Genomic DNA, 19,148 nt, shown 5'->3' with positions numbered 1-19,148 from the left:
GGCGACGGGGTTGGGGCGACGGGGTTGGGGTTAGAACAAAGAACAAAGAACTGTACTGCACAGGAACAAGCCCCTTGGCCCTCCAAGCCTTTGACCCGAGTTTTAAAAAAACTTATGCCATTACACGGTCCGTTTCCCTCTATTTCCTCCCTATTCATGTACCCATCCAGAGCCTCTGTTGCTAATGTACCTGCTTCCACCACGCACTCTGGCAGCGCATTCCAGGCACCCACCACTCTCTGCCTGAAAAACGTACTCCACACATCTCCCTTAAAACTTGCCCCTCTCACCTTGAACCTGTGCCCCCTTGTAATTGACACTTCCACCCTTGGAAAAAGCCTCTGACTGTCCACCCGGTCTATGCCTCTCAATTTTGTCGACCCCTATCAGATCTCCCCTCAGCCTCCATCTTTCGAGTGAAAACATATCCTCATAGCCAACACCCTCAAGACCAGGCAACATCCTAGTGAACCTTCTTTGCATTCTCTCCAAAGCTTCCACGTCCTTCTGATAATGTGGTGACCAGAATTGCAAACAATACTCTAATGTACAACTTGCAAAAGATGGCGCTGGAGCGAGGTGACTCTCTGCGAGCTCTCCCCAACAGATCCACTTTTTACTTAACTTATACTCGTTCTAATCTTTTAAAATTTAATTCTAAGACTAACATTATTAATAAACTCTCTCTTTTATCTTTTCTTGCAGGCTTGAACATCCTCTGCGGTCAGTGAAGACCTTTTGACCTGACCCGACCTGACCTCCACGACCTGGAAGTGGATCAGGCCCAAACCGGAAGTGAAGCCCCAACCTCGATTTGGAGCAGACCCGGACCTCGAAGCTCCCAACCCGGCCTAACAACCGACACCAGTCCTTCAATCACCCGGCCCAGTCCCCGGAGCTCCCGACCCAACCCCCGACGATGAGACCCAGCCCAACATGACCTCGAGAGACCCGCCCAGCGACCGACCCGGAGAGGCCCGCCCAGCAACCCGACCTACCTGGGAGATGGAAGAAAGAAAAATCCACTTGGAGGCCCGACTGGGCCTACTTCAAGGCCCGACCCCAGGAGCGTCCAGGGAGGGAATAGGCCACGGACTCAGCCCAACCTGCCTCAGGAAGCCCCTGCCCATGATCCCGGACCCCTGAAATGGCGGAGACCCGCGCGAGGACCCGAACGCGCTGCCAGGTATTCCCGTGCCTGCAGAACGCCGGGACCAACCCGGATCGCAAACATGCCCCCCTAACAACCCGTCTACCTCAACCAGTGCCCGGGACCCTGTCAGACGCGACCCCGGAAACGTAACCAGTGCCCTGGTCCCTGCCAGCACCCTGGACCCCGCCAGACGTAACCACCTACCTTCCACAAGGTCAGACTTCTCCTATTGGATCCCAGGATCAGCCAGCCGCAGCCGCCGACTGAGGAAGTGAGGGAAACGCGGTGGTCTGCAGGTTAAACTGAAGCAACGCGATTTCAAGACTCCTCTCCCCAGCAGACTCCTGACAAACGCCCAAGCGCTCAAAAACAAGCTGGATGAACATAACGCCAGACTTACCCCTCAGAGGGAAGTAAGAGACTGCAGTGTGCTCTGTTTCACAGAGACATGGTTCAACCCCGCCTCACTGGACTGTGCCATACAACCTGAAGGCTTCTCAATTCACCGGGCAGACCGCACGGCATCATCAGGCAAAGCGAAGGGTGGAGGGGTTTGCCTCCTCATCAACTCCTCCTGGTGCTTGGATGTGGCGACCCTGGCGACCTACTGCTCGCCAGACCTGGAATACCTGACTGTGAAGTGCCGCCCATACTATCTTCCACGGAGTTCACTTCAGCCATTATCACAGCGGTCTACATCCCACCCCAAGCAGAAGTGAGGAAGGCGCTGGACGAACTGTACACAGTTATAAACAAAACAGAATACCCGGAGGCCTTGTTCATCATGGCTGGAGACTTCAACAAGGCCAACCTCAAGTGTACTGCCAAAATTCCACCAGCACATCTCCTGTGCCACCAGGGGCGACAACACTCTTGACCACTGCTACTCAAAAATCAAGGGCGCCTACCGTTCCATCCCCCGACCGCACTTTGGGAAATCAGACCATAAGACAGTGCTCCTTCTCCCGGCATACAAGCAGAAACTCAAGCGGGAGAATCCAGCTAAGAAGGTTGTGCAGTGCTGGTCCAAGGAAACAGAAGAGCTCTTACGTGACTGCTTAGAGACAGTGGACTGGTCCATATTTAAGAACTCAGCGACCAACTTAAATGAGTATGCCACCACCGCCACAGACTTCATCAGCAAATGTGTGGACGACTGCATGCCGAAGAAAGCAGTGCATACGTTCCCCAACCGGAAACCATGGCTCAATCGCGAGATTGACTCCCTACTGAAGGACAGATCTAAGGCATTCAAGTCAGACGACCCTTACTTATGCAAGAAATCCAGGTACGACCTCCGCAAAGCCATCTGAGATGCCAAGAGAAAATATCAAACTAAGCTAGAGTCATAGACAGACTCTCGGCGATTGTGGCAAGGACAAAACAACATAACGGGCTACAAAGCGAAGCCGAGCAGTATCTCTGGCAGCAGCGCACCTCTCTCCGATGAACTCAATGCATTCTATGCTCGGTTCGAGCAGGTAACCCACAATCCGCTGTCGAGTTCCCCAGCATCCCAGAACTCACCTATACCCACCATCACAGCTTCCGAAGTCAGATCGGCTTTCCTAAAAGTGAACCCTCGGAAGGTGACGGGCCTGGACGGGATCCCGGATCGTGCACTCAGAGCCTGCGCGGACCAGCTAGTAGAAGTGTTCGCGGACATCTTTAAACTGTCCCTACTCCACTCCGAGGTCCCCACTTGCTTCCAGAAGACCACCATCATACCGGTGCCAAAGAACAACCAGGCAACATGCCTCAATGACTACCGTCCGGTGGCTCTGACTTCAATTGTAATGAAGTGCTTTGAGAGGTTGATCATGAAGCGCAATGTTTTGTTACCTGTGTGGTAGGTAACATGAGCTACTCAATCCTTGGTTAGTGATGAGGTATTCAGCATCCCGATGAAGAAGATTTGAACTCTTCCAGTAGTAACAAAAGGTTTATTGAGTAACTACAACAATATTTATATGAGTTCTTTACTTTAACTTTGATATTAGTGATGAGGTTAACAAGATCTAACTATGGTAACTATACGTAACTCCACTGCCCATCTAAACTAGTCTGCTGTTGCTTTGATCACAGTGCACCCAAGAGAGAGAGAGAGAGACCCAATGTGGCTGCCTTTTATACCCCTGTTGGTCCGGCCCTCTAGTGATCATGTGGTGCTACTGATTACACATTAGCCCTTGTGTACATACACACATAGAGATCACTACACCCACCTGCTTCAAGAAGACCACCATGATACCGGTGCCAAAGAAGTACCAGGCAACGTGCCTCAATGACCACCGTCCGGTGGCCCTGATTTCAATTGTAATGAAGTGCTTTGAGAGGTTGATCATGAAGCGCATCACCTCCATACTCCCAGAATGAGTTGATCCACTGCAATTCGCATACCGTTGCAACCAGCGCACAGCAGACGCCATTTCCCTGGCCCTACAATCATCCCTAGAGCATCTTGTCAACAAGGACTCTACATCAGACTCCTATTTATTGACTACAGCTCCGCCTTCAATACCATAATCCCAGCCAAGCTCATATCAAAGTTCCAAAACCTAGGACTTGGCTCCCCACTCTGCAACTGGATCCTCGATTTTCTGACCAACAGTCCACAATCAGTAAGAATGAACAACAACACCTCCTCCACAATAGTCCTCAATACTGGGGCCTCCATGCTTAGCCCCCTACTCTACTCCCTGTACACACACGACTGCGTGGCAAAATTTGGTTCCAACTCCATCTACAAGTTTGCTGATGTACGACCATAGTGGGCCGGATCTTGAATAACGACGAGTCAGAATACAGGAGGGAGATTGAGAACCTAGTGGAGTGGTGCAGCGACAACAATCTCTCCCTCAATGCCAGCAAAACTAAAGAGCTGGTAATTGACTTCAGGAAGCAAAGTACTGTACACACCCCTGTCAGCATCAACGGGGCCGAGGTGAAGATGGTTAGCAGTTTCAAATTCCTAGGGGTGCACATCTCCAAAAATCTATCCTTGTCCACCCACGTCGACACTACCACCAAGAAAGCACTTTACTTCCTCAGGAAACTAAGGAAATTTGGCACGTCCACATTAACCCTTACCAACTTTTACAGATGCACCATAGAAAGCATCCTATCTGGCTGCATCACAGCCTGGTATGGCAATTGCTCGGCCCAGGACCGCAAGAAACTTCAGAGACTCTCTGAACGACTCGTGAACACCGCCCAGTCCATCACACGAACCTGCCTCCCATCCATTGACTCCATCTACACCTCCCGCTGCCTGGGGAAAGCGGGCAGCATAATCAAAGACCCCTCCCACCCGGCTTACTCACTCTTCCAACTTCTTCCATCGGGCAGGAGATACAGAAGTCTGAGAACACGCACGAACAGACTCAAAAACAGCTTCTTCCCCGCTGTTACCAGACTCCGAAATGACCCTCTTATGGACTGACCTCATTAACACTACACCCTGTATGCTTCACCCGATGCAGGTGCTTATGTAGTTACATTGTATACCACGTGTTGCGCTATTATGTATTTTCTTTTATTCCCTTTTCTTCCCATGTATTTAATGATCTGATGAGCTGCTCACAGAAAAATACTTTTCACTGTACCCCGGTACACGTGACAATAAACAAATCCAATCCAACTGAGCCCAATGTATGTGCCAAAGTAAAGCTGAATAAATAACTCCCTGTGAACTCGCCCACTCCCCTTATCATTACCATAGGTTGCTGGGGTTGGGGTTTGGTTCGATAGCTATGGCTGCGGTTGGGTTACTAGGGTTGCAGTTGGGTTGAAATGGATGTTGGGTTGATGGGCTGGGGTTAATATGGTTATTTTTGGACTGATAGAGTGGGGTAGGGATAATAGGGTTGTTTTTGGGTTGTTGGTGCTGAGTTTGGTTTGATAGGGTTGAGTATGGATTGATAGGATTGGGTTTGGGTTCATAGGCCTCAGGTTGGGTTGATAATGTTGTGGCTTGATAGAGTTGGCATTTGGGTTGAAAGCCTTGTATTTGGACAAATAGGGTTGAGGATGATATGTTACGGTTGAGTTTGGATTGATGGTGTTGATTTTGGGTTATAAGGTTGCATTTGGGTTGATAAGTTTGGAGTTAGATTGATAGGGTAGACTTCGGATTGATTGGTTGGGCTGATGCCTGAGAAGGTTGATCGGGCTGGGCTGATATGGTTGTGGTTTGGTTGAAATTGTTGTAGTTGGTTTGACAAGGTTGTGGTTGGCTGGTCAGGTTGGGTTCGGGGCTGTTGATTTGAGTTGATAGGCTTGTGTTTGGGCTGATGGTGTTGAGTCTGGGTTGGTAGGGTTGGGTTGGGTTGGTAAGTTGTGTTGAGATGATAGAAGTTGGGATGGGATAACAGGGTTGAGTTTGCATTGATAGGACTGGGGCTGGGATGATGGGATTTGGGTTGATAAGGTTGGGTTTGGGTTGCGGTTTTGTTGAGGGGGTTGGGTTTGCATTGATAGGCTTAGGGTTGGATTGAGAGCGTTGGCTACTAGTTGCTGGAATTAACTTGTGATCAGTGGTATCAGGTTGAATTAATTGGAGTGGGTTGGCGTCAATTTGGAGTTGATGGAGTCAGGCTGCATCTCCTCTCTATCCAGACAAGAGCTAAAATCATGGCACTTAAAATGATCATATTCACAGGTTGGAGCAACATTCTTTTTGTTTATTTTACTATTTACAAACAACATGGGGAAAAAGGAGTCAATAATTACAGAGGGCCTATAACAGGAGGAGGCCATTCAGCTCCTCGAATCCTGTTCACGAATCACTTAGATCATGGCTGGTCTCCATCTTAAATTCATCTGTCCGCTTTGATTTCATATCCTTATTACCCAAGCCGACCAAAAAGCAATCAATCTCAACATTGAGATTTTCAGTCTCAGCAGCTTTTTGGTGGAGAGAGTTCCAGAATTCCATTAGCCTTTGTAATAATAATAATAATAATCTTTATTAGTGTCACAAGTAGGCTTACTTTAACACTTCAATGAAGTTACTGTGAAAAGCCCCGAGTCGCCACATTCTGGCGCCTGTTCAGGCAAGGGAGAATTCTGAATGTCCAATTCATCTATCAAGCACGTCTTTCAGGACTTGTGGGAGGAAACCGGAGCACACGGAGGAAACCCACGCAGACACAGGGAGAACGTGCAGACTCTGCACAGACAGTGACCCAAGCCAAGAATCGAACCCGGATCCCTGGCGCTGTGAAGCAACAGAGAAATATCTTTCCCAGCATCATCTCTAAATGACCTCATTTTAAGATTATGCCCTCATGTTCTCAAGGTCATGCAGCTAACATGAGCATTTTGCAGTTAATTGCTCTGCTAACCTGATGAATGAACAATAATCATATGAATTTAGATATGCCTTTACTTTAACATAGTAGAACACCTAAAGGTACTTCACAGAGCAATGAACGATGGAATTAAACTTTATGACAGGTGATCAAAGAGAGGCAAGAAAGGTAGGGAGGAAATTCCAGACATTAGGGGGTGGGCAACGTAGGCACAATCGGAAATAATGGAGTAATTCGAAGAACGCAGATATGTTCGAAGATTGGAGGGTTAGAGGAGCAAGGTCATGAAGGGGTTTATAAACAGGAATCAGAATTCCAAAATTGAGCAACTTCTGGACCAGAAGCAAATGTGCAAGTTAGATATGGGCATCAAACTTTGGATGTATTCAACTTTATGGAAGGCAGAATGTGAGAGATCAGCCAGGAGTATAATAAAATGGTCAAGCCTGGAGGTAAGAAAGACATGAGTGAAGGGTTCAGCAGTAGATGTGCTGAGATAGGGCAGAATCAGATAACAGAAGTGGAAATAGATGGCCTTGATGATGCAAGCCTGATGTTATGGGTTGGTGGTAGTCCAGATCAGAGTCACATAGCATGCCAAGTTTACGAACAGTCAGGCAATGGCCAGGAGGAAGGACGGAGTCAGTGGCTCAGGAAAAATGTTTTTGGTGGGGACCATTGATCCTTTCAATATTTAGTTGGGGAAAATTTTGTCTCCTCTAATATAGGGTCAGATAGGCAGCGTGGCAAATCAGAGGCAATGTGCCACTCACATTCACTGTCACACTCACACTATTCTGTAGCATGTGATTTCATGATTCCATGAGCAGCCTAATTATAGACTGGCTAAAGATAACTCAGGAAGTTTCCTATCAGTTTAACTTTATTGCTGTCATCCCAGATCCATTGTTTAATGTTTTTTACTTAAGACAAAGTGATCTTTGAAACTTAGATATAGATATTGAAGAGATAAGACAAAGAACAATTTGTGGATCCTTGAAGGTCATTGCTTATCAGTTTATGATATAAATAAAACTAACCATGTTGAAAGGATTTTAACCCTTTACCATCACCTTTCCAATTGGACTGGAAATAATAGACCTAGATTTTGAGAACATTGTATTAAAATATTATTTTCTGCAACAATATTTGCAGTAGATTGAGTTATAATTGGGTTAATCTGCAGCAGGGAGTACCTTGTAGAACACTCACAAGTCCAGTACTGACACCAGACACAATATCATTCAGAAGCCATTCTTTCACATTATACCCTGGCAGCCAAGATGCGATGGGAAGGAATGTGTAAAAGATCCTCTTTGCCTTTGCCTTTGAACATCTGAAAGAGAGACAGCCTCTTAGAAAACCAAGAAATAAATTGAGCCACATTACATTTTGTATGGTCAGTAACATTATTGAAATTATTTCAGATTCACTTTCAGGTTCTCCATCCTGAGTTAGTCTAGTTAGTTATTGGTTTAATCCTCATTATATATAACCACTGCACCACTGTGCCGCTTGGTTAATCCTCATTATAGAGCAAAGTTTCTTTCAAACAAACCTGTGTTGCTGCAATTAAGTTGTCTTTCACTTCAAGTTCAAGACTTTTTTTAAAATTTAGAGTACACAATTATTGTTTTCCAATTAAGGGGCAATTTAGCATGGTCAATCCACCTGAACTGCACATCTTTGGGTTGTGGGGCGAAACCCAAGCACACATGGGGAGAATGTGCAAACTCCACATGGACAGTGACCTGGGGCCGAGATCGAACCCAGGGCCGGGACGGATCCGGGTCCTCAGCGTCATAGGCAGCAGTGCTAATGACTGGGCAACTTCAAGTTCAAGACTGAGTGGTGAACAGATCTGGCCGCTGTTTATTAAGTACTAACATATTTTAGTTCAGTCGGTGAGGTATCCAAACAGAAAGTTTTCTTATATAGTTCTCGTTCGGTGCTGAATAGGCAGTAATCGTGAGTTACAATCACCTTCACTGCCCTCAATTCAGCTGTGAGTCTACCCTGCAGGCTCTGTTAGCAGTTTGTGTGTCTATGGTGTTGGATGGAGTGAGGCAGCGACGGCCCTCAAAGTTTCATAGTCCCCAAAAACTCAAATATCCTGTTGCCATGTGAAAAATGGGCACTTCTATGCTACCTACCACAAGGGTCACAAGAGGAGAAAAGATTACTCAAAAACCAAAAGCAAACTGCTCATTGCATTGAATAAAACGTCATAAGATTCATTCTTTATATTTTCTTTGATAAAATAATTTTATGCCAATATTTATGTCTGACTAAAACAGTTGTATTACCAACATAGTCTGAAGTATGAAATAACATGAAGCTGCTTTTGAGGAGGATCGTGTAAAAGCTTTTGATGTAGTTATGTATGGATTATTGCATGAATTTTATGCCAGTTTACATTTAATAATGTCTGCTGAAGCTTTAACTATGAGTAGCAGTCCTGGCACAATAATTCAAAGAATACAATAATTGGGATTTATCTTCATTGCCATCTGTATGGCATTAATAAAGTCCTCATGAAAATGTGGATGACATTGTAATTTCCTGTTGTTCAGGTATAACCTTTTGACTTATCACATACCTCACATTGTCAATGACCAGAAGCAAATTGTCACATTCGTCTGGTGACATGTTTGGGGTTACGTGAACATCAAGTACTTTATTCATATATATATATTGCACGTAGATAAATATGCAATGCAGGTGAACCAGTTCAGGATCACAACGTTGTAACCATTGTAACAAGGTGTGCCCTATCATGATATTGCGACAGCTTCTTCTTTTTAAAACTGAGTGTGAGATAGTGGACGAGTATCAAAAAGAATTTGCTCCATTACTGAAATTAAGCGAGAAAAGGGTTTCAAACCTCATTCACCAAATTGATGTCCCCTGAACTAAGGCTCCAACCCGTCAGAATTGCCTGGAAGTCTCCAGCAATTAAAATTCAATCTCTGGAACATTGCTGTGAGAAAACTGGAAAAAAAAACTCTCCACTGGTTGGAGCCATACCGACAGAAAGGTCAATAGCTTGTTGTAGGTCAAGCATTCCGGTCTCAGGACATCACTGCAGGAGTTCCTCAGGGCAGTGTCCTAGGCCCAACCATCTTCAGTTGATTCATCAATGACCTTCCCTCCATTTACAAGGGCAGAATCACTAATGATTACACAATGTTGAGCACGATTCACAACTCCTCAGATCAATATCTGAGTCTATGTCCAAATGAAGCAAGACCTGGCCAACATATATGCTTGGGCTGAAAGTGCAAAGTAACATTCACATCAGACAAGTAGAGAGCATCTAACCATCAAACATTGATATTACCATCATTGAATCCCACATTATCAACATCCTGAGGGTGACCATTGACCAGAAACTGAACTGGACTATTGCCCAGAAATTGAACTGGACCAGACATATAAATATGGTGGCTAAAGGACATGTCAGAGACTAGGAATCTTGCAGAGAGTAACTTACTTCCTGACTTCCCAAAGCCTGTCTACCATCTATAAGGCACAAGACAGGAGCGTGATGGAATAATGGCAGCACGGTGGTGCCTCACGACGCTGAGGTCCCAGGTTCAATCCAGGCCCTGGTCACTGTCCATGTGGAGTTTGCACATTGTACATTCTCCCTGTGTTCGTGTGCGTTTCGCCCCCACAACCCAAAGATGGACAGGGTAGGTGGATTGGCAAGGGGCATGTGGGAACACAAGTTCCTCTCCATCCTACTAACCACCATTCTGACTTGGAAATATATCACTATTCTGTCGTTGGGTCAAAATCCTGGAACTCCTTCTTAACAGCACTGTAGACGTTCCTACATAAGGACCGCAGACATTCTGGAAGGCAGCTCACCACCTTTTCACCGACAACTGGGGAGTGATAATAAATGCTGGCCTAGCCCGGCATGTCCACATCCCAGGAATTAGTTTAAAACAGATATTAAAGAGTCCTAGGCAGGCATGTCAGAGGGACTAATTATGAGGATATTGTGACAGAAGGTCATGTGATGACACTTCCAGGAACCTGTCTAAATTGGCATGGGGTAATCACCACTGTTGTACATATTAGAAGATGTGTGGTAAGACCCTGTACTACAGGTACGGTGGTAGTCCCTGCCTGCTGGCTCCGCCCAGTAGGCAGAGTGTAAATATGTGCGCTCCCTATACAGCAGCCATTTTGCCAGCTGCTGTAGGAGGCCACACATCTTAGATTATAAAGCCTCGGTTGTATTCAACTCTCGTCTCTGTGCAATTGATCGTGCATCAATTTATTACTCAAAGATTTTCAGAAGATAGACCTCCGCATCAAGCCGGATCGCCTGCAGCTGGATCCGCAATCAAAAGACACCAAAAAGGACTTTCAACACTGGCTAGCTTGTTTCGAAGTTTACATCAGGTCTGTACCAGACCCGATCCCGGAAGCTCAGAAGATCCAGATACTCTACTTGCGGCTGAGCTCCAACGTCTTTCCTCTGATCCAGGATGCACCGAACTATGATGAAGCCATGGCGCTACTGAACGAGAATTACGCCCAGTAGACGAACATGCTCTTCACCAGACACGGACGCTCTACTCGCAGTCAACTCCCTGGTGAGTCCATAGAAGATTTCTGGCATGCCTTAATTCCCCTGGTCAGAGACTGTGACTGTCAGGCCGTCACGGCCACGGAACATTCGAACCTCCTCATGCGGGACGCCTTCGTTACGGGGATAGGGTCAGACCTCATACGCCAGCGACTTTTAGAGGGGGCCACACTCGACCTCGCAGCAACAAAAAAACTGCCGTTATCGATGATGGTCGCCTCGCGCAATATTCAGGCCTACACCCCCAGCTGCGCAGCCCACCCCTCCTACACATCGTGGACTCCACAGACGGCTGCCACACCGGGGGCCTCACCCAGCCAATACGCCTGTGCCAGGCGCCAGCCAGCCAACCCCAGGGCCCCCGATGTGACTTCTGTGGGCAACAGAAACACCCCCGCCAATGCTGCCTGGCCCACATCGCCCTTTGCAAGGCCTGCGGCAAGAAGGGTCACTTCGCTGTGGTGTGCCAAGCCCGCTCAGTCACCACTATTGCCCCGACCCCCTTCGTGTATGGACAATGGGCACTGCCATCTTCACCTCCCGGGACCACGCACGGCCAGTGGGCGCTGCCATCTTCGCCCCCTCAGACCACGGGTGGCCAGTAGGCGCCACCATCTTCTCCCCCGCAGACCACACGTGGCCAGTGGGCGCCGCCATCTTTCCCTTCTCGGACCACGTGCGGCCCATGGGCGCCGCCATCTTTTTCAATCCCCACCACGTGCGTCCCGTGGGTGCCGCCATCTTGTCCACCCCAAGATCATCAGGCGCCGCCATCTTGTCTTCCCTCCGCCACATGGGCACTACCATTGTTCCAGGACCCATGCACCCCCAGGCACCCCATTGTTCGACACCAGCGACGACCAGCCACGACTCGCCTCGGTCACAATCGACCAGTCTCGCCCGCACAATCTAGCCACCGCCTCGACAAGCGTGAAGATCAATGGGCATGAGACCTCTTACCTGCTGAACTCCGGGAGCACTGAAAGCTTCATCCATCCAGATATGGTAAGGATCCGTGGCGATCCGGGAGTACTGTACAGTCACACTCATGGTGCAGGGCGTAGAATTCAGCGTATTCCGCCTCTACGTCCTCCCCAACCTCTGCGCTGCCTTGCTACTCGGCCTGGACTTCCAGTGTAACCTCCAGAGCCTAACCTTGAAATACGGCGGGCCCCTACCACCCCTTACTGTGTGCGGCCTCATGACCCTAAAGGTCGACCCACCTTCCCTATTCGTAAACCTAACCCCAGATTGCAAACCCATTGCCACCAGGAGCAGACGGTACAGCACCCAGGACAGGACCTTCATCAGGTCCGAGGTCCAGCGGCTGCTTCGGGAAGGCATCATCGAGGCCAGCAACAGTCCCTGGAGAGCCCAAGTGGTAGTGGTGAAAACTGGGGAGAAACACAGAATGGTCGTGGACTACAGCCAGACCATCAATAGGTACACGCAGCTTGATGCGTACCCCCTCCCACACATATCTGATATGATCAATCAGATTGCACAGTACCGTGTCTTCTCAACTGTAGACCTCAAATCCACCTACCACCAGCTCCCCATCCGTAAGGCGGACCGCCCATACACTGCCTTTGAGGCAGATGGCCGCCTCTACCATTTTCTTAGGATTCCCTTCGGTGTCACCAACGGGGTCTCGGTCTTCCAAAGGGAAATGGACCAAATGGTCGACTGGTACGGGTTACGGGCTACCTTCCCGTACCTCGACAATGTCACCTTCTGCAGCCACGATCAGCAGGACCACGATGCCAACCTTGCCAAATTTCTCCACACCGCCACTCTCCTAAACCTCACCTATAACAAGGAGAAGTGCGTATTCAGCATGAACCGCTTAGCCATCCTCGGCTATGTGGTCCAGAACGGAGTTCTGGGGCCCGATCCCGACCCCGACCGCATGCGCCCCCTCAAGGAGCTCCCCATTCCCCACTGCCCCAAGGCCCTCAAACGCTGCCTGGGGTTCTTTTCATGCTACGCCCAGTGGGTCCCAAACTATGCGGACAAGGCCCGTTCACTCATCCAGTCCACCCTTTTCTCCCTGACGGCCGAGGCTCAACAGGCCTTCAACTGTATTAGAGCCAATATCGCCAAGGCCGGGATGCACGCAGTAGACAAGACGCTGCCCTTTCAAGTAGAGAGCAACGCATCAGACGTCACCCTAGCCGCCACGTTCAATCAGGCAGGCAGGCCCGTGGCATTCTTTTTACGAATCCTTCATGCCTCCGAAATTCAGCACTCCTCCATCGAAAAAGAGGCCCAAGCCTTCGTTGAAGCTGTGCGTCATTGGAGGCACTACCTGGCCAGCAGGAGATTCACTCTCCTCACTGACCAACAGTCGGTTGCCTTCATGTTCAATAACACAGAGGGGTAAGATCAAAAATGATAAAATCTTGAGGTGGAGGATCGAGCTCTCCACCTACAATTACGAGATTTTGTATCGCCCCGGTAAGCTCAACGAGCCCCCAGAGGCCCTATCCAGAGGTACATGTGCCAGCACACAGGTAGACCGACTCCGGACCCTGCATGACAGTCTTTGTCATCCGGGAGTCACACAGTTGTACCATTTCATTAAGGCCCGCAATCTGCCCTACTCCGTCGAGGAAGTCAGGGCAATCACCAGGGACTGCCAGGTCTGTGCGGAGTGCAAACTGCACTTCTACCGGCCGGACCACGCACGTCTGGTGAAGGCCTCCCGCCCCTTTGAACGCCTCAGCGTGGATTCTCCACCGACCGTAACACGTATTTCCTCAGTGTGGTCGATGAATACTCCAGATTCCCCTTCGCCATCCCATGCGCCGACATGACGTCTGCCACCGTCATCAAAGCCCTCAACCCAATCTTCATTCTGTTTGGCTTCCCCGCCTACATCCACAGTGACAGGGGATCCTCATTCATGAGTGATGAACTGCATCAGTTCCTGCTCAGCAGGGGTATCGCCTCCAACAGGACGACCAGTTATAACCCCCGGGGCAACGGGTAGGTGGAGAGGGAGAACGGGACGGTCTGGAGGGCCGTCCAACTGGCGCTACTGTCCAGAAATCTCCCGGCCTCCCGCTGGCAGGAGGTCCTCCCCGACGCGCTGCACTCCATTCGGTCGCTACTATGCACCGCCACTAGCGACACACCCCATGAACGTCTCTTTGCCTTCCCCAGGAAGTCCACATTGGGGTGTCGCTCCCGACTTGGCTCTCAGCTCCTGGAACTGTACTCCTCCGTAGGCACGTCTGACTGCACAAGGCGGACTCATTGGTTGAAAAGGTGCAGTTACTCCACACTAACCCCTAGTATGGCTACGTAGCATACCCCGACGGCCGCCAAGACACTGTCTCCCTCAGGGACCTGGCACCAGCAGGTTGCACACACACACACACCCCTCCGGCCCGGCTCCACCACCCCCTCCCCCGGCGCACCCAGCAGCAACCCCCCCAGGACCATCCGTCCTCCCCCTGCCCACGCCCGAGGATGAAGAGGATTTTGCCCCACTCCCGGAGTCACCGAGGACCAGACCAACTTGCTTTGCAGTAAATCGCCGCCACCACTGCGTCGCTCCCAACACCACATCAAGGCCCCGATGTGATTTTTTTTTTTTTCGCTTCTGTATATTAAACTTGCTCTGTATGTAGTTCTCCACCACCCCCGCCGGACTCAATTTTAACAGGGGGTGAATGTGGTAATCACCACTGTTGTACATATTAGAAGATGTGTGATAAGATCCTGTACTACAGGTACGGTGGTAGTCCCTGCCTGCTGGCTCTGCCCAGTAGGCGGAGTATAAATATGTGCGATCCTCGTACAGCAGCCATTTCGCCAGCTGCTGTAGGAGGCCACACATCTTCGAGTAATAAAGCCACAGTTGTATTCAACTCTCGTCTCTGTGCAATTGATCGTGCATCATGGCACCAGATAACTGAAGGGAAATAGATTTATATGTGTCCTAACATGATCTACAAGTGTTGGGGCCCTTGCGAGCTGTAAGCAAAGTTTTCCATCATTGATTGTTTCCTCACCCCTTTCTGGATCTGTTATAAATTAATTGATAGCAAATGACTGCTAATTGATCACTGAATTTTGGTCTTTTCTTATCTAATAATTCCTGTGCTTTTTTATAAGTGTTCTGATGACCTGCAAATGATACAAGATTGGATTGACCTTTTTGTAAGACAGTACAGTTAATTCACATCACTTACCTAAAATAACTCCTCAAATGGTCCTGGGCTGTTTTGTGGCACCTCTCCACTTGTTGATTTTGTTCTTTGAAGCTGACCTCAGAGTAGGCTGGTCGAGCTACAATGTAATGCTGGTTCCCAGAATGCATGTTGGCCTCTGACCTGTAACCTGTGACAGGTTTTAATCTGAGCAGGATCCTGTTCACCAATTCCAATTGATTTACTGCAAAGCAAGTTACTGGCTGAGGGAATAACTCAACAACACATGGAAAAGAATTACTCTTATTAACAGTATTATGAGGTCAGAAAGGGGCCCACACCAAGTCGGACAGGTTGAATCAAAAGGAAATGGTTTATAATGCAGCAGAACAAGAGTATAGAGAAGTTACTTTACTACAGGAGGCCACTCATAGTTCATGGCCTTCCTGTGAAGGCTGCACCCTGACCCTAAGTGGGGCATTCCACATCTCATAAGTGTCCCATGACCTGCTTAAGGTTTCATTAATGTCCCATGACCTGCTTAACCCCAGGTTAGAACAAAGAACAAAGAACAAAGAAATGTACAGCACAGGAACAGGCACTTCGGCCCTCCAAGCCCGTGCCGACCATGCTGCCCGACTAAACTACAATCATCTACACTTCCTGGGTCCGTATCCCTCTATTCCCATCCTATTCATGTATTTGTCAAGATGCCCCTTAAATGTCACTATCGTCCCTGCTTCCACCACCTCCTCCGGTAGCGAGTTCCAGGCACCCACTACCCTCTGCGTAAAAAACTTGCCTCGTACATCTACTCTAAACCTTGCCCCTCTCACCTTAAACCTATGCCCCCTAGTAATTGACCCCTCTACCCCGGGGAAAAGTCTCTGACTATCCACTCTGTCTATGCCCCTCATAATTTTGTATACCTCTATCAGGTCGCACCTCAACCTTCTTCGTTCCAGTGAGAACAAACCGAGTTTATTCAACCGCCCCTCATAGCTAATGCCCTCCATACCAGGCAATATTCTGGTAAATCTCTTCTGCACCCTCTCTAAAGCCACCACATCCTTCTGGTAGTGTGGCGACCAGAATTGAACACTATACTCCAAAAACAGAACACTATACTCCAAAAACTGACAAACAGGAAACCTTAGTCCTCGTCCTGCTGAATAATTGCATAGTTGTAAAATACGGAATTGATTCCTAAGCAAATTATATAACAGTGCCCATCACAAATCAGGGGGGAGATTCTCCGACCCCCCGCCGGGTCGGAGAATCGCCGGGGGCTGGCGTGAATCCAGCCCCCGCCGGTTGCAGAATTCTCCGGCACCGGATATTCGGCGGGGGTGGGAATCGCGCCGCGCCAGTTGGCGGGCGCCCCCCGCTCGATTCTCCGGCCTGGATGGGCCGAAGTCCTGCCGCTAAAATGCCTGTCCCGCCGGCGTAAATTAAACCACCTACCTTACCGGCGGGACAAGGCGGCGCAGGCAGGCTCCGGGGTCCTGGGGGGGGGTGCGGGGCGATCTGGCCCCGGGGGGTGCCCCCACGGTGGCCTGGCCCGCGATCAGGGCCCACCGATCCGCGGGCGGGCCTGTGCCGTGGGGGCACTCTTTAGGTTGGGGCTCGGCCCCCAAAGATGCGGAGCATTCCGCACCTTTGGGGCGGCGCGATGCCCGTCTGATTTGCGCCGTTTTGGGCGCCAGTCGGCGGACATCGCGCCGTTCCGGAGAATTTCGCCCCAGTTCTGAAAATCACTCTTGTGGTTTTAATGATTGCATATTGCTCAACATCATTCAAATATTTCATTTCTCTTTCAAAATAGCTGGAGTGTAAACCATTTATTAACCAACCATGAAAGCAGGGAAGGGTACTGTTCTAGCCTCTGCAATTGGAACAAACAATCTCTCACCTGTCTCCAAAACTAAATTGGAAAAACTTTCAATAAAAGTGAGAAATTGATTGGACCCATTCAGTTGAAGCTATAGGGGCTGGTTTAGCTCACTGGGTAAATTGCTGGCTTTTAAAGCAGACCAAAGCAGACCTAAGTAAGCTGAGTAAGTGGACAAATACATGATAGATTAAACAAAACATGCATAAATATTAAGTTATCCACTTCTGTAGGAAAAGCAGAATGGTAGAGTATTATTTAATTGGTGATAGATTGAAATGTTGATGTATAAAGGGATGTGGGTGTCCTTTACACCAATCACTGAAAGCAAGCATGCAGGCACAGCAAGCACTTAAGAAGGCAAATGGTTTGTTGGCCTTCATTACAAGAGGAATTGAGTACAGGAGTAAGGATGTCTTATAGCAGCTGTACAGGATTTTGGATGAGACCACACCTGGAGTATTGTGTGTAGTTTAGGTATCCTAAGAAACTTGTCATCGAGTAAGTGCAGCGAAGATTCATGAGACTGGTTCCTGAGATGGCAGGATTGTCATACGAGAAGAAATTGGGTCGACTGGGCCTGTATTCACTGGAATTCACTGGGATCCAATTAAAATGTATAAAATTCTGACAGGGCTGGACAGACTGGATGAAGGGATGTTGTTTGCTCTGGCTGGGAGGGGTCTAAAATAAGGGGTCATGGTCTCGAGGTAGGCTATTTAGGATTGAGATGAGGAAAAACCTCCTCGCTCAGAGGGTGGTGAACCTGTGGAATATTCTACCACAGAAATCTGTGGAGACCAAATCACTGAATATATTTAAGAATGAAATATATGGATTTCTAGACTCTAAAGGCGTCAAGGGGTATGAATAGCGTGCGGGTGTCAAGACAGAGGATCAGGCATGATCATAGTGAATGGGGGAATAGGCTTAATGGGCCAAATGGCCTCCTCCTGCTCGTATGCTCTATGTTTCTATGTCACAAGGCAGTGGGTGTTCGAAAGTTGAAGCTTGCGTACAGGGAGGTGTGGAGGAGGGAAGGGCCTAACATTCTGGTTGCGGTGATCCTGAAAGGAGGTGAAGGGCCTAAAGGCCAGAGTCAGTACTGTCAATTTTTTTCATTCATTCACAGGATGTGCGACTTGCTGGCTGGGCTAATATTTATTGTTCATCCCTAATTGCCTTTGAATTGAGCAGTTTGCTCGACCATTTCAGAGGGTATTTAGGTGTTAACCACATTGCTGTGGGTCTGGAGCCACATGTAGGCCAGGCAAAGATGGCAGATTTCCTTCCCGAAAGGACATTCAGATGGGATTTTATGACAATCAACAATGGTTTCATGGTCATCATTAGAGTTTTAATTCCAGATTTTCATTGAATTCAGATTTCACCAACTGCCATGGTGAGATTTGAACCCGATTCCCAGAGCATCACCTCTGGATTACTTGTCCAGTGAAAATACCACTACACCACTGCCCCCCCGAGATGGAGGTCCTGAAGATTAAATTGAGGGTGCTGGCTAGCAGAGGGAATAGCCGCAGCCAAATGGCGAAGTGGCATTCAGTATGGGGGTAGGTCGAGAGGTCATTGTCGGATATTAGAAGTTCTCACGGGATGAGTCATGGAAACAAACCAAAGCATGTGGGAGGATAATGGGGGGGGGGGGGGGGGGGGGTGGTTAATGATCAGAATACCCTAGAACCTATTACCATTTCCCTCCACATGCCATCTCTTCACCTGTGCCGGCACTCATGGCCATATCAACGGCAACTCTGATCCTGAACCCTCCCTTGCCCTTCTCCATACTACTCAATCACATTGAAACTTGTGCTGTCAGCATTTCATTTGTTTACATTTACAACGGGCTCTTTGAAGAACAAACAGGTAGGAATTCAGCATATAAGTAAATAAATAACATTCTGTGAGATTTTAAATTTCTGCTACAAAATAATGTTTCACATCCAGTTTAAAGTAATAATATATATATCGGGGTATATACATTCTGCAGACTGAAATCATCCCATAGTATATC

General features: G+C 48.5%; 1 protein-coding gene across 2 annotated transcripts in view; it reads right to left on the bottom strand.

The window, feature by feature from the left end:
* The window catches only part of LOC140388192 (chloride anion exchanger-like), a 226,603-nt gene extending 211,145 nt beyond the window's left edge, over positions 1-15,458 (bottom strand). For both annotated transcript variants that reach the window (XM_072471963.1, XM_072471964.1), the window contains exons 1-2: positions 15,268-15,458; positions 7,662-7,801 (exon numbers count right to left, since the gene is read on the bottom strand). In XM_072471963.1, coding sequence (XP_072328064.1) covers positions 7,662-7,801; positions 15,268-15,395 — 268 coding nt within the window. In that variant the 5' untranslated portion in view covers positions 15,396-15,458. The remainder of the gene's footprint in view (positions 1-7,661; positions 7,802-15,267) is intronic.
* Positions 15,459-19,148: the final 3,690 nt, after the last annotated feature.

The sequence above is a fragment of the Scyliorhinus torazame genome, chromosome 13 (genome assembly GCF_047496885.1).
Source record: "Scyliorhinus torazame isolate Kashiwa2021f chromosome 13, sScyTor2.1, whole genome shotgun sequence".
In the NCBI taxonomy this organism is placed as follows: domain Eukaryota; kingdom Metazoa; phylum Chordata; class Chondrichthyes; order Carcharhiniformes; family Scyliorhinidae; genus Scyliorhinus; species Scyliorhinus torazame.
Note: the sequence above shows the minus strand (reverse complement) of the source record. Positions and strands in the feature narration are given on the sequence as shown.